The sequence below is a fragment of the Podarcis erhardii genome (assembly GCF_964252035.2).
Source record: "Podarcis erhardii genome assembly, chromosome: 6".
In the NCBI taxonomy this organism is placed as follows: Eukaryota; Metazoa; Chordata; class Lepidosauria; order Squamata; family Lacertidae; genus Podarcis; species Podarcis erhardii.
Window position 1 is genome coordinate 93,191,200 of NC_138510.1, and position 16,504 is coordinate 93,207,703.

Below are 16,504 nucleotides of genomic sequence, written 5' to 3' on the forward strand. Positions count from 1 at the left end.
TCAATAATTTATGTTTGTCTTTGTCTTTGTTTTTGTTTCTTCTCATAATTAAGTTGTGTTGTTTTTATTATTGTTTTTTTCGTGAAGAATTTATTTTCTGTACATTTGTGTGTATATGTGTGTATGAAAATTAATAAAGAGAAATTTAAAAAACAAAACAAAACAGGATTTTCTCCCTTTGCAAAGTAAGCTCAACAACTTTCAGCTGATCCTCAAAAAAATGGGGCTTTTCCCTTTGCAAAAGAAGCTGCACAACTGAGCTGATCTCAGGGTTTCCCCCCTTTCCTCCTCTAAAAACTAGGTGTGTCTTATGGTCAGGTGCGTCTTATGGAGCGAAAAATACGGCACTTCCCGCAGTATCTTGAAAAAGGCATGCACGGTGATTCTTAGGAAATGGGCTATATATATTTAAATGCATTTGACCAATTGGGTGAAAAGGCAGCCAGGTCCGTCTTAAGCATATTCGGCGCCGTGATGCAAAGATCCCTCCGGCGCCCCACCCCTTTCCCAGAGTTGACCTTTTTTTAGGGCTGGAGGAGGCAGGCAGCGGCTAGAGGGCAGCTTCTCCAGTGCGGAAGAGGTGGAGGCTGGAGGAGGCACCTCCTGGCTCAGCTGGCCGCTTTGTGCCACGCTGGCCATGGCAGGCAGCACACCGAGCGAGCGGGCCTGCGCCGAGCAAGCGAGGGCGTGTGCGCCGCTCTCGCCAAGCGCCAGCTTGGTTTTTTCCCTTTTAGCCTTCTGGCGCCCTGCAGAATTCGGTGCCTGCAGGCTAAAAGGGAAAAAACCGAGCCGGCGCTCAGCGGGAGTGGCACACACACTCTCACGTGCTCATTCAGTGTTCCCCGGATTCTCGCCTGGCGCCCTCCAGAACTTGGTGCCCCGCGCCACTAGCCTCAATGGGTAAGATGGGCCTGAAGGCGGGTCATTTGCAGTACAATCGTCTCTGTATCCAGGCCTTTGGTCACCTAAACATCTTATTGTCCTTTGAATGAGTTTGTGGGAGGTGGTTATTAGTTTGTTTTTTGTTTTACTATGTATTTTGTGATCTCGTTTTGTGTTTTTATGCTGTGAACCGCCCTTCGATCTTCAGATGAAGGGCATCATACAAATTTTAATCAACAACAACAACAGCAATAACAACAACAACAACAATAATAATAGCTATTCAGTGCAGGGCCGGATTTAGGTCTGATGAGGCCCTAAGCTACTGAAGGTCATGGGGCCCTTTATATGTCCAGCTGTTCTTTGTCGCTTTTTTATGTTGAATATATGCTATATGGTAATTTATGGACCTAATAGGTATCTAAAGGCATTTGCACATAAAGAAATATGTATTTTATCAAAGTACCGGTAATTGTTGAAGTGAAATACAATTAAGAAGAAGTATATTGGGGGGTGGGGCCCTAAGCTATAGCTTGTTGAGCTTATACAGTGGTGCCCCGCAAGACGAATGCCTCGCAAGACGGAAAACCCGCTAGACGAAAGGGTTTTCCGTTTTGGAGGCGCTTCACAAAACGAATTTCCCTATGGGCTTGCTTTGCAAGACGAAAATGTCTTGTGAGTTCCTGCGGGGTTTTTCCCCTTCCCCCCCCCTTTTCCTAAGCCGCTAAGCCGCTTATCAGCTGATCCGCTAAAAGCCGCTAAACCGCTAATAGTGCTAATCCGCTAAACTGTCAATGGGCTTGCTTCGCAAGATGAAGAAACCGCTATATGAAGAGCCTCACGGAACGGATTAATTTCGTCTTGCGAGGCACCACTGTATGTAAATTTGGCACTGATTCAGTGGGATTTGCTAGCAGCTAAGTAGGTGCAGGATTGCACCCTTAATCAATTAAGAATCACCTAAGAATAGTTATGAAAATGCTCATACTGAGCAAGCACAGTGGGGAGCCAACAACCATACTGCCTATGCAGTATTGTATTATTATTTGCCAGGGTCTTTTGTCCAAGTGCTCCCCTCCAGATCCCCTTTCCAGCCACTCGGGGGCTGCTTCTCTTCAAGCTGCTCCTCCCTAGGCAGAAGAATGCTTAAAATGATCCCGACCCCGTGGGCAGGGCCCTGTCAGAATGGCACTTTACCCTGGAATCCGCGCCATGCCAGGAGGGAACTGGCTTTTATCGAGAGATTATTAACATTAAACTGCAGCAATACGCTCTCCCGGCGTTTTCGGTGTACTTTTAAGATTGCATTCCTGAGTGGTAACAGCTAGTTTCAGATCTAGCACTGTACAATGTATAATTAGAATTATAATTAATGCTATTTTCCCCCCATTGTGCATTACACTTATCAGTGCCTGGTGTCACCCGCTGCTTTTACTGCTCAAGTGACCTCCGCTTGCAAGGTTCATCTGTAACTTTTCCCCAGTTTTCTTCCTCCACATTCACAATTGGCAACCTTTCCAGCATTCATCACAGCAATTCTCACCTCCAGGTGATCCTAAATAGAACAGGCCTCTCTACATATCTGTGGGGCACTTTTCTGTTTCACCACCTGTCCACTGGTAAAAAAACCAAAACCTTTACCTTACATACAACTTGCTTTCTGGATGACAACCAGGTCCTAACACTCCTTTCCTGCCTTCTCCCAGAACTATTTTTTCTGTAAAGCGTGTTCTCCTTCATGGAGATCACGTGTTGCGGTGGGGGCTGCCAGGACACTCCAGAGTTGGGGGCGGGCTAATTGATCGTTGGCCACTGATGCGATTGGGGCTTCCCTTGTTGTTGGGAAGAAGTTAATGTTGCCATTTATTGATTGACAGCCAGAAATAGTAAAACTCCTTGCACGAGGCTAGGGCTTCCTCTTTTCGCCCGTGCATTGGATTGCCCGTCCCTCCCTCCCTAGAATAGGGTTGTTTGCTTTGACCTTGCTATGCCTGTCATGGGGTCGTCTGCTTTGGAGCGGGGGCCTGGTAGGAATTTTGTCCATCTGGCTGATTGGCTGGGGCCATTTGGTTTTTGCCTACTGCGTAGCAAATCGTCACAACTTGTAAGGTTCGTGGTTAGGCATTGGTTTATGGTTTGGTTGGTTGAGGGGCATGGATTGGCTGTGCCTGCCCCTCTAATGCTGCTGCTGCAAGGGATTCCGTTAAAGGAATTGGGGGCTAACTATTGCTTATTCCGTTAAAGGAATTGGGGGCTAACTATTGCTCTGTCAAGGGGGCTCGGGCCATAGCAATGAGCTCCTGGTTGCATTTGGGGTGAGGGCAGGTTCCCTGCTCCGTGGTTACCGCCAAGTGTATTCCCCTATTCTGACTTTCGCATCGTGCAGAATGTCAGTCTGTCCCCCACGGTGGGGGCAGATAGTCGCAACCAATGCCTACGCAACCACTCAAAAATTCGTATTTTAATAAAGTTGTGGCCAAAATTATGCCAAAAATCTTAAACAAAAATTTCTGTGTGATGTGTGAGTTATTGGGGTGGACCTGGGGACCTCGACACGCAAAAAGATTTGTTGGCCAAAGACTTTGTTCTCTAGGCACAATCATTAGGGAATTCTTCTACACAGGGGTGGGGAGAAGGTAGATTGGGATCTACAGTGGTACCTCGGGTTACAGACACTTCAGGTTACAGACTCCGCTAACCCAGAAATAGTACCTTGGGTTAAGAACTTTGCTTCAGGATGAGAACAGAAATTGCTTGGCAGCGGCAGCAGGAGGCCCCATTAGCTAAAGTGGTGCTTCAGGTTAAGAACAGTTTCAGATTAAGAACGGACCTCCAGAACGAATTAAGTTCTTAACACCACTGTACTGGAAGATCTCTAGGTCCTTTGAAATACAATGCACAACCGCTGTGGTTATGAGCTATCCGCACCTCAACCTTAAACTGGGGTAGTTACATAATACAGCGAGACAGCCCCAGCGATATTTTTAGCCTGGCTTATAATGTCTCTTGATTGAAGTTGGTTGCAGCTTCGATTGGAGAGCCTGCTATATTGATTGGTCTCAGAGGAAAGTGCAAATTTCTTCTTAGCCTCCTCTCCAGATCACACTGTGACCTGGATATGTTATATATTATGGTTTATTTATATACTGCTTTTTGGCCCAGAGGTACCCAAAGCGGTGAACGTAATACTGATGCAAAAGGAAAATACTACAGAAGCACAATTGAATAAAACCAATCAAAGCAGTAGCCATTCACTCAATGCTGAACAGAGCAGATAAAAAGAGGTGAACCATTCTTTGGCAAGATGTCTAAGACAGGTGGGGCATCTATTCCCTGCCCTATGCAAAAATGCATGAGGACTCCTGCAAATCTGCCCTGCTCTCCGGAAAAGTCTCTTTGGATTTAAAGGCACTCAACCTTTAAGTGCCAGTGGGTTTTGCTGATATTGTAATTAATCCCTACTAATAATAATACTTTATGGGATGCGAGTGGTGCTGTCGGTTAAACCACAGAGCCTAGGACTTGCCGATCAGAAGGTCGGCGGTTTGAATCCCTGCAACGGGGTGAGCTCCCGTGGCTCGGTCCCAGCTCCTGCTAACCTAGCTGTCCGAAAGCACCTCAAAGTGCAAGTAGATCAATAGATACCACTCCGGCAGGAAGCTAAACGACGTTTCCGTGCACTGCTCTGGTTTGCCAGAAGCGGCTTAGTCATGCTGGCCACATGACCCGGAAGCTGTACGCCGGCTCCCTCGGCCAATAAAGCCAGATGAGCGCCGCAACCCCAGAGTCAGTTACGACTGGACCTAATGGTCAGGGGTCCCTTTACCTTTTTAATAATACTTTATTATTTATACCCTGCCCATCCGGCTGGGTTTCCCCAGCCACTCTGGGCGGCTTCCAACCGAATATTAAAAACAATACAGTGTCAGACATTAAAAACTTCCCTAAACAGGACTGTCTTCAGATGTCTTTTAAAGATAAGATAGCTGCTTATTTCCTTCACATCTGAAGGGAGGGCGATCCACAGGGCGGGCACCACTACCAAGAAGGCCCTCTGCCTGGTTCCCTGTAACCTCACTTCTCGCAGTGAGGGAACTGCCAAAAGGCCCTTGGAGCTGGACCTCAGTGTCCGGGCTGGATGATGCGGGTGGAGATGCTCCTTCAGGTTTACAGGACCAAGGCCGTTTAGGACTTTAAAGGTCAGCACCAACACTTTGAATTGTGCCCGGAAACGTACTGGGAGCCAGTGATAGCGCTTATCTCTTTATAAGCTCCAAGACAACCCAGTTTTTCAAGGATCCCTTCATCCACCTTCTCTGCTGCCTGTTGTGGGATGAAACAAGGGGGCAGCCCTAAACACCCATTTTAACAGACTAGTTCTTCTGGCTGCAGCAGTCATAAGGGAAAGACGGACATTGAGTCAGGAGGAGCTGCTGTCATTGTGAGCTTTCTAAAGAAACAGGCAACACCTCTGGGCAATAAGCCAGCAAACTTCAGTCGCACACATAGAATAAAAAACAAACAAAAGTGTATTCAGATATGGAAACAGCTTTTCAGGAGTGCTCCTGTGTCTTTAAATTATAAAATGAGAAGCAACTATTACGAATTTCCAGTGAATTTCCAGTGCAGCCTTTGTGGAAAAATTGCCTTATTGTCTAGCTTGACTCACAATGTTTCTCCAAATACTTAACCTAAAAAGGGCCTCCCTGCAATTTCATCTCTATTCTTTATAGCAACGGAGAACAAAAACGTTCTGTCTTCTTAATGGCGGCTTTTAAACAACATCGGAAGATGAGCTACAAGCTCAAAACCCAGCTCAGGTATCGGGAAGAGTGGGAAGAAGAGCAAGGTGTCATCTTTGCTCTAGATTTTGCGGAGTTCAAAACTGCTGGGGGCAGGGAGGTCTCCTCCCCTGGGTTTCAGCTCACAGAGCTACTCTGGCTTACAACTTCCAGTCACCTCCGTTCCGTTCACAAAAGGGAGCGAGATAAAAGAGAAAATAATTGCCTTCCATTTGTTTTGGACGTGTGCTGGTTTCTGTGTACGGAAATAGAGCGGGAATGACTGGCTGTGGTGTTAAATCCAATTGCCGTCTCACCCACTGCAACAAACCAATAATTTGAAAGCAACGCATAAAACAACTGACAATTTGCTGTCCATTAACAGTACCCAAACTCTGTGGCCTGAAGCAGACACATAATGAAGGCCTAACCAAATGCTATAGCAAAGGCGGGGAACCTGTGGCTCACCAGCAAGCAGGGTCTAATCTAATGCCAGGGATGGGGAGCACTGTCAATCAGACCATCTTCAGGGCCAAAGGTTCCCCACCCCTGTGCTACACAACAGGACCAATATTGTATCAGGTCCTTCAGCTGTCCCTATTTTCCAGGGATGTCCCTTGATTTAGAGAAGCCATCCCGGTTTCTGATTTCATCCCCAAATTCCCCACTTTTCCTTAGGATGTCCCTATTTTCATTGGAGAAATGTTGGAGGGCATTGAGTTATGTGACCCCTGAGCCCCCTGAAGGAAATCCTGTATAGGGAAGGCTTTTTTTAAAAAAAGTATTTAATGTTTTATTATGTTTTAATGTACCGTATTTTTCGCTCCACAAGACACACTTTTTTCTTCCTAAAAAGTAAGGGGGAATGTCTGTGCGTCTTATGGAGCGAATGCACTGGTCGGCAGAAGGGATCCCTTGGCTGCTGCTGCTGCTGCAGTCACGAACTGAGGGATGCCTCTGCAGCCGGAGCCATGGCTCCCGTCCGTCGCTCGCTGTAAAGCAAGCAGATCAGGAGCCGCTGCCACGATCTGCGCAGCTCTCACTTTTCTTGCTTTAAAGCAAGAGCCACAGAGAGCATGTCAGAGGCTCTTGCTCTGCTGGCTTTACAGCTGTAAAGCCAGCAAAGCACCTGTCCCGGTGTCTCCTCCTCCTCTTCTTGCTCCAGCGTTGCCGCGCTTCACAGCGAAGTGGGAGGAGGGATGGGCGAGCAAAGTGAGAGCTGTGCAAAGTGGGACAGAAGCCATGCAAGCGGCTCTCGCTTTGCTTGCTTTAAAGCAAGAAAAGCGAGAGCCGCTTACACGCTCTGCGCAGAATGTTTTGTTTTGTTTTTGTTTTCCTCCTCTAAAAACTAGGTGCGTCTTTTGGTCAGGTGCGTCTTATGGAGTGAAAAATACGGTATTTTGTTTTTTATTGGGTTTTATAAACAAGAATAATGTTATACAAATAAGTACACCAAGGTTTCTCTTGTCATTTGTGTATCACAAAAAACAGCATAATAACTGTGGGAAAATATCTACAACATGTTTCATTGTTGGTGGCCAATTTGTAAGTTCTTGGTTCATGAATTGGTTTAAACCAGGGTTTGTCAACCTGATCCCTACTGCCCACTAGTGGGCATTTCAGGATTCTAGGTGGGCAGTAGGGGGTTCTATGGCACAAGCTGAATCCTCCTTCCATTGAGCACTGGTGGGCGGTAAGGAAATTTTACCATCAAGAAAGATGCATTAGTGGGCGGTAGGTATAAAAAGGTTGACTACCCCTGGTTTAAAAAATTAGGAAGAAGATTAGAAGAAATTTAAATGAATGTTAAAATGATGTTGAACTGAAAATAAGTGGCATTAGCAACAAAGTTAAAAGTATGTAAAAATGAATTGACAATGGATGGAAAAATATGGTTATAATATGTTAAGATATAGAGTTAAGATAATGAAAGAGGGCAAGGATTTGCTGACTTGATTATATTAATGGGAATACAAAAAGGGGAGGTGTGAGGAGGTCAAAGAAACAAGCTAATGAGTCCAAAGTTATTTAAAAAAATGCATTTGTTTTTAACTTTTTTCTTTTTTTCTTTTCTTTTTCTGTATTTTGTATTTTTCTCGTTTTCTGTATTTTGCATTTTTGTTTGAGAGTCTTTTCTTTTTGCTTTTTTATGTATTTTTGTATTAATGACTTTGTTAAATCTTAATATTAATAATATTAATAATAATAATAATAATAATATTAATAATAATTAATAATATTATTATTATTTAATATTATTAAAAAATAAAAAATAAAAAAATAGGAAGAAAAAAGGGGGAAGAGGGGGAGGGGGAATGGTGAGTGGGGTGGGGAGTGGAGTGAGGTGGCCTTGCTTCTATCCTTCTACTTACTGTATGTGTGGGTTTTTATGTCAGCTTTACTTGTATGGGTTCTCTTACTATTCACTTGTTGTATTTCCTTGGTGGTGAGAGGGGTTGGGGGTGGCCTAGGGGGTGGGTGGTTGTCTTTGGTTGGCTGTAGTGAGATTTGTTTTTGTGTGTGAGTGAGATGTGTTTGGATCAGGTTAGCCAGATTGATTCATAAGCTGTCAGCGGATTCTTGTTGTCTTGTTGGGCTGTGTATGTGATAAAGGGTAATCATACCAGGATGAAGGTGTCTTCTTCTATTTGTCCCCATGTCAGTTTCAGTTTATTGGTCAGTTTTTCTAGTAAGGCTGTTTCCCATACTATTTGATGGCATTGGTCCATGCTTACTCCTGACAGGTCTCTCCAGTGTCTGGCTATGATGCTTCTGGCGGCTGAGAGTAGGTGGGTTATGAGCTCTTTATAGAATCATAGAATCATAGAATCATAGAGTTGGAAGAGACCACAAGGGCCATCGAGTCCAACCCGCTGCCAAGCAGGAAACACCATCAGAGCACTCCTGACATATGGTTGTCAAGCCTCTGCTTAAAGACCTCCAAAGAAGGAGACTCCACCACACTCCTTGGCAGCAAATTCCACTGTCGAACAGCTCTTACTGTCAGGAAGTTCTTCCTAATGTTTAGGTGGAATCTTCTTTCTTGTAGTTTGGAACCATTGCTCCGTGTCCGCTTCTCTGGAGCAGCAGAAAACAACCTTTCTCCCTCCTCTATGTGACATCCTTTTATATATTTGAACATGCCTATCATATCACCCCTTAACCTCCTCTTCTCCAGGCTAAACATGCCCAGCTCCCTTAGCCGTTCCTCATAAGGCATCGTTTCCAGGCCTTTGACCATTTTGGTTGCTCTCCTCTGGACACGTTCCAGTTTGTCAGTGTCCTTCTTGAACTGTGGTGCCCAGAACTGGACACAGTACTCCAGGTGAGGTCTGACCAGAGCAGAATACAGTGGCACTATTACTTCCCTTGATCTAGATGCAATACTCCTATTGATGCAGCCCAGAATTGCATTGGCTTTTTTAGCTGTTTTTTTTAGCTGTTTTAGCTTTTTTTATGATGTGAGTGGGCATTATTATCTTGGAAGATGTTTAGTAGGGCCAGTTCTGGGGTGACTTCTAATACTTGTTCAGTTATTTTGCATATTTTTTGTATGATTGCTGTCCAGAAGAGTTGGATTTTGGGACATTCCCACCATATGAGGAAGTATGTGCCTGTTTTTATGTATGTTGGAAGCTGCCCAGAGTGGCTGGGGCAACCCAGCAAGATGTGTGGGGTATAAATAGTAAAATTATCATTATGGAATGGGACATCCCTATTTTCACTGGAGAAATGTCACAGGGTGTGCCATACTGTTGACAAAAAAACACTGTTAATTTTGGCTCTAAAATTACTAACCAGGTGGGCAAAAGCTGTCATATTATATGCAAACACAATAACTACTCCCAATAATTTCAAGAATAAGTTTTCTTCTATAAAGGCCAAAGTGCCGTTCTTGAAAGGAGTCTATCAACCAGTCTACCTTCAAGCTGATCCTTTTATCCAATGGCCATGCTAGTAAATAATGATTTAAAGATCCTTTAGCATCTGCAGCACAGACACAAAGTCATTCCTCATCTGGTTCTTCCTTTCCCAAGCAGCTTCGAGACTAATAGCTACCCGTATATCTCAGTATGGTGGCTTTGAAAATTCTGGGTATGAAGGTTTGTGAAAAATTGCAGGAGTTGGACATTTAAAAATCTTTTACAAGGACTACTTGAAGTAAGATGCTGTTACAAGGCTGATATTGGCTGAACAATTATCGAGTGTTAATGACCGCTCCCCGCTTAAAACGGGGGGCGCCCTTTGCATGGACGCGCGCAGCCCCTGGATCTGGAGCAGCTCCATCAGCATAGGCTTGGCTTTGCCTTCCCTCAGGTGGGATACCTGGAGGTCTCCGCCTACCTCAGTCAGTTGTCCAATCCCACCTGGGGGAAGTGTTGCCAAGGAGACCAGGCCAGGTAGGGGAGGGATTACCTGCCCACACAATAGAGGGAGGATCTTACCTGGGAATCCTCACTTGGCTCCAGAGCTTCTCCCACCCTACCCACCCTCAGTTAATGTCTTCTTTTGCAGGTTAACTTTCCTTCACAGGTTTTGCAGGTTATTTTTTCTTCACAGGTATGCGGGCGCTGCTACGTTAAGGTCACTGTTAAAGGGCCGGAAAGGAATTTCCCTGCATTGGCAGGTTTCGCCTTTCCCGTAGCAAAACGTCACAACTTTGGTGGTATCAGGCCTTGGGCGGAATCCTTTAGTCCATCTTCCTCTTTGCAGCGGCGATACCAGGGTTCCCCGTTAATGGGGTTTCTGAAGGGAGGCTTTGACCGTATGCCGAAAGGTCGTCATTGCTCTCCCCTGCAGCAGCGGCGTAATGGGGGCGGCTATCTCTGCTTGAACATATGTTCTCCAGAGCCGGCCCATCCCCCACACAAACACTGGATAACCCTGAAGCTCCCTAGGTCCCCGGCTGGGGACTAGGGAGGGAGAACGCCCAATGCCTGAGCCAAGGTCTACCCACATTTGAAATTTAATAAAGTTGTGGCCAATTTAATCCCATAGCACGTTGTCTAGAGTCGTTATTCCACATGATGGGGGGGACCGCTCGGGATCTGGGGACTCCGCCTGTCCACGCAATGGAAGTGTGGGTTTTGTTTTGTTTTTGGCACAGAAAGCTTCATATTTCATATGTGGTCCCCAGAAAGCATGAATCGGAATCAGAGCCTGCCCTATAATGAGTTCTCTGAATGAGTCTGAAGGGCAGTTACAAAGCACTTTCTGATAGCCCTGACTGCACAAAGCACTTTTCTCAAATGAAAAACAAGTCTATGTGAATGGATAGCAACATAACAGACATAAGCAAACCAGGTTCTTCCATTCAAGTCATGTTTCCCTCACTCCGTATTCCCCCAAAGAGAAACAAAAAGTATAATTACCCCAAAGCATTCCTGTAAGGGCCAGGATGTACAGTCAAAAGCCAGATCGATAGACAGATGGAAAGAAAACAGAAAATATCAGGAAATGGGCCATCACCAGAGAGCAAAGGAACAAGGAGGAGACTGTTGGAAGAAGATTTGCATCTGAGAAGAGGAAAAATCCCATCTCCCAGCCTTGCTATCCTGACATTCCACTCCTTCTGCCATCCCAGAACCCTCCCTTTTCCTCCCTTGCCTTGATTCCATTTGCCAACATTACTCCCCCCCCCCCTAGAATTAAGAGCACACCTAGAAATGTGGAGTGAACACATCAAACATACACCTGCAAACACATGTGTCATACAGTTAGACTCATAAAGGGCTGGTTGGCTGCAGCTCCCTGATCTTCAGAGCAGCTGCCTGGCAGCTAATTAGTAAAAACACAAAACACTAATCATGAGCCCTAAGGGATAGATATGCAATGGCGCTTTGTATGTTTCCAGATGGAGGATGATTTTGGGCAAGCTGATGCAACCGGAATACAAGGAAGCCCAGTAGTAAGTGCCCTGATCAACCAGTGGTTCAGACTTCAGGCACTGGCAGCATGGACCAAACATAGCATTGCTCATAATGGACAGAAAAGGGACTGCGGGGTGAGGAGCAGAATTTGGAGAAGGAGAATGTGGGCAAAGGGCTTCAGCACTGCTGCTTTGCTCCAAATTGCCTTTTCCTGAAACAGCTATTCTTTACAAACCAAACTAAAGCAATCCAAGACCCTAGTGTTTTGTTACATATACAGTGTAATGAAGATACGTGTCCTCAGTACAGACACAAACTAGTTTGTTTTCAACCAAGTTATCCAAAGTGCTGTGTTTCTAGAGGGGCAAGTAGGGATCCTAATGCAGGACTCACAGCTGTCAGAAAGCTCAATTCCTTTGGGGTTCTTCCTTAGATCAGTTAGTGGAGCACAAGGGTTGTGGGTTTGAGCCCCACGCTGGGCAAAAGGATTAAAGGGGACTAGATGACCCCCGTGGTCGCTTCCAACTCTACGATTCTATGTAACATGTAGTTTAGAGTTTGCCGTGTACATGTGCCCCGAGAAAAAGAACCGGCTGAATAAATAAAAAAGTACTTGTAGGGTTTTCAGGACAGAGTCTTACCTGCTTGGCCAATGAAGCCAAAATCATAAACATGTTGATATTGAATCAATGGAATATATTTCCAAATTTGAAAGTGCACTATATATGTCAATTGGGCACTCTTAGAAGGGATAGCTTTCTTGTGTTGTAGGGTGAATGCCAAGCTGATTCATGAGTTGGGTTGGGTAGGGGATGGAGGGATAGATGACTGAGAGAATGGAAAGGGGTGAGGGATGTTAGCATTCCTGCTCCATGATTGCAGTCATGGGATCGCGTGAACATGGGGTCGAGCTTATGTATGTCTGGCTGTTCATTTCTTTATTCCTATTGCACATGTTCTAGAGGCGAAACCACAACAATCTGGGGGCAGCCGGGGGCAACCCTTCACTTTCCAGATTGCATTTTTGTGTGTGTCATTTCCTCCCCTCCCGCCTTCCTGCAATGTCCTTGCATCATTGCAAACACCCCCCGTCTCACAAATAAATCTCAAGCAGGTGACAGAGGCAAAGGCATTTACTGGATTGACAGAGCATAGATACCAACCTGGGGAGTGTCTGAGCCAGAGTTTCACTGGCAGCACAGCCCTGAACTGTGCGAGAGCTATTGGAAAGGTGACAGTCTGAACACTAACAGGGAAAGCTCTAGAAGTGCAGGCACTTACGCCAAGGCAAAGGCCATCAGGGCTCCGACCACCACAATGAAGTCCAGGATGTTCCAGAGATCTCGGAAATAGGAGCCGTCTTGCAGGATTAATCCCTGATCTATCATCTGCAGGAAAGGTAGAAGCAACTTAGTCATAAAGCCATTGGAATGGGAAAGTGCCACTTTTGTAAACGAAATGTTTCTGCATCTGATCAGTAAAATGGAAGATAGTTGTATTGCTTTTCCAAGTGAGGTCTTCACTAAAGTAAACTCCCAGGAATTTAAAGGAAGAGACTCTTTCCACACAACCCACCCTGATATACAATGGGGCTAGTTCCCCTCTCTTCCTCCGAAAGTAAAACACCATCCCCTTTGTCTTGTTAATATTTAGGTGCAAGTTATTCTCTAGGCACCATGTAGATATTTTTTGAACCTCCCCCAGTACGCTGATTCATCTCCACCTCTAATTAGACCCATTATGGCAGTATCATGTGCAAACTTAATAACTGCAGTAGATGGATCAGATGAAATACAGTCATATGTATACAATGAGTACAGGTAGGGACTCAGCAGACATCCCTGTGGGGTGCCAGTGCTGAGCGTCAGGGAGGTAGATGTAACAGGCCCAATCCTCACTGTTTGTGTCCGATCCCTCAGAAAGCTAGTGATATAGCCAGTAGCTTCTGTGACCTTATTTTCAAAAAGGACTGGATGAATTTATGGGAGGAACATTTCTCAACAGCTATCAGACATAATAGCGAAACAGAATCTCTCCTGTTCAGAGGCAGCATGGCTCAGAACACCGCTCGCTGATTGGCAAAGGGAAAGGGAGATGTTATGTACTGAGTTGAATAGGATCCAAAATGCAGCAGTCTGATTGGTCCTAGAATAATAGGATTCAGAATGCAGCATTCTGATTGGTCCCAGAACAATAGGATCCAAAATGCAGCAGTCTGATTGGTCCTAGAACAATGCAACAGTATGATTGGTCCACAGGAGCCACCCAATCCAGCTCCAGGTGGAAGTGAATCCACAACCTGATTGGCCTACAGGAGAATCCCGGAATTAGCCAATCACGTGGGGCCCATTGTGTAAATAATGTATATAAAGCAGACATCTTGGGGGAACTTCCATTCCTCCTCACCACTATGAGATGAATAAAGAGCATGAAATCCACTATCGACTCCGAGTGTATTTCAGGAGACTTGCTTGCAAGTTTCCCTTTAAGCAATCAGCTAGTCAGTTTTTCAATGCAGAGGGGCCTTGAGTTTTCTTCCTCAGGCCCGTCATGCCATACAAAATACACCTTTCGATGGTGTGCCCAGGGAAAAGGGCCTGCTTCATCACAGGGCCCTGATTTAGATAAGCCTCGCCCCCACTAGGAGCTTATGAAAACCAGAATGCCAATTTAGCTTCCCAACTGCCAATCTGGCGCCTAATTTTAGAAGCTCTGCTCTGTGGGAGTGACATTTGCAACATGACAAAGATGAGCAAAAGGTTCTGCTTTAAGGAGAGAGAGAAAAGAGAGAGAGAGAGAGAGAGAGAGAGAGAGAGAGAGAGAGAGGGGTGGCGTATTCAATTTTCTTTTTCTACTCAAGAAACCATTTCACATTCTGTTCCACTGAGGCCAACGCTCATCACCCACAAAGAGGAAGTCACAGAACTTGTCGCTGTAAACCGAGATCGCACCAACAACTCACACCCACGGCTTCTCTTGCCATGCCTAATTTTGGCAGACTCAGCAAGTGCAGAGAAAGTGAGATTATTCTTGGATTTATTTGGTGTGGGGGTTTCTTTTTACTAGAAAACTCATCAGTTTTGCCCCTTCTGCTTCCTTCCCCATTCCCCCACCAGCTTGAAGAGGAATTTCATAAAGTGGACTCCAGCATATTAAGGAATTAGAAGAAAAGACTTAGAATGTGTGTGTGTGTTTGCATGTGGGCACAAATAGTTTGAAAGGTGATGCAGCACCAGAAGTTCCTGGGTCTCCCTAATAATGTGGCGTCAGGCACAGCCCACTCCTTGGCATATAAGGGAGGCCAGAGGCACTACAGCCAATTCCTCCCTCCTGTTATAATAATTTTAAGGTCTCAAATGTAGTATAAATATTCATAAATGCAGACATATCTAAATATATAAACCATGTGTCTGAAATAGTACCGGAGAGCAATCCTGAAACCATTTTGACTCTCCCAATGACCTCAAATATTCCTCTGCAGTAAGGAAGGCAAATGGGGAAAGCCTTCCCATTGTTTTTTTTCTTTTGCTTGCAAATCCTGTCTTAAGGGCATATTTATATATGAATAGAGTGAGCCTGTGACCTGGATTCAGGAACTAAAGTATGAACCATCACCAAAGAATGGCCAGGCTGCCCAGGTAATGCAACCAGCGACCATTATCAGGTATCCTGGCGGACAGGATTCCTTCTATAATGTATGTATGATGATTTTGGGCTGGTCTTTGGCTAAGGGGGTTGGGCAATGTCCAAAGCCTTTAAAGGTTCCTGCACACTTTTGTTCAGGGTCTCTCCCTCCTTGCAAGGAGGGGAAGGAACTCTGCTGCAACAGAAAAATAAGTATCTGCCTTGATTTCCACTGGATCCTGCCTCTATCCATTCTTCTCCGACTGATTATGGAAACAGGGGACTCAGAGCCCCATGGGGAGTTGGGCAGCAAAACCCAATTCCAAATTTTTACTTCCTCCCTCCCTATTTTGCTGACACATGTTGCTTTGCTGGACCTTGCTACTGACATAGCTGGTCACCGCCTTTGGGGACAGGTTGGAATTTTTGCAATTGGCAAATTGGCTCTGGCCCTCTGCCATCCTCATAGCAATTGTCACAACTTTGGCAGCTTAGGCATTGGGTAGGCGTAGTCTTGAACGGAGGGGAGGTTGTAGTCTCTGCCCACCCCTCCAAAAAGGGGATATCCCATTGAAGAGATCCTGGGGAGATGCTTCTGTCTGCTCCCCAGGTGTAGTCCACTTGATATAGGTCAGGGACTCCTTCACTTTTGGTTGACCCCAAATGTAAGTCCTGCCTGCTGGAAGGCTGGAAGTGGTGGGTTCTGCATAATGCCTATGCCAAATCTCTTACATCAATAGTTGTGGCCTGATTTTACCCAAATGCTTGTAGGCATGTGTCAGGGAACTGCCATCGGCTCAGAGGCGAGAGGGGGAAAGGCAGATGGATTACAGAGAGCCCCCAAAGATTGTGGGAAGCAGCACTTCCTCAGCGGAGGAAGGAAGCCACGCCTCTAGTGGGGAGGAGATGCAGGGCTTGGAGGATGCAAGGCGGTGCCAGGACACCTTGCCTGAGCAAAGCGGGGAGGAGGGAGGTCCCCCCTTTACCCAAGCCTTCCTTGCACAGTAGGCTTCGCGCAGAGAGGGGAGGCGTAGGCTGGGGGTCAAGAAACTACTTTGCTGGGGAAGATTTAAGGACCGCCCACTATCAGATTCTGCTAGTGAGTAGCAAAACATGGAATAGAGGCATTCTGCATTCTAAAGGTTTTAGCACCAATAATAAAGCTTTTGAAAAGACCAGTGTCCGGGACCAAGGAGAAGAGTCGGTGGAAGAAGATTGGAATAAATTCAAAGTTTATCTTCAAAAATATTGCAAAATTAAGGATTGTTAGAAAGATGTTGGGAAAAGAAAATTATGTGGTTTTAGTAGAAATGACGTAAAGGATTAAGTAAAAATGAGTTGGTGAAA

The 16,504-nt window shown here is 45.5% G+C and overlaps 1 protein-coding gene across 1 annotated transcript in view; it reads right to left on the reverse strand.

Annotated features, from left to right (window-relative positions):
* CACNA1E (calcium voltage-gated channel subunit alpha1 E) overlaps positions 1-16,504 on the reverse strand; it is a 477,487-nt gene that overhangs the window by 76,762 nt on the left and 384,221 nt on the right. Inside the window, exons 28-29 of the mRNA XM_081866509.1 lie at positions 12,815-12,921; positions 11,036-11,047 (exon numbers count right to left, since the gene is read on the reverse strand). Coding sequence (XP_081722635.1) covers positions 11,036-11,047; positions 12,815-12,921 — 119 coding nt within the window. The remainder of the gene's footprint in view (positions 1-11,035; positions 11,048-12,814; positions 12,922-16,504) is intronic.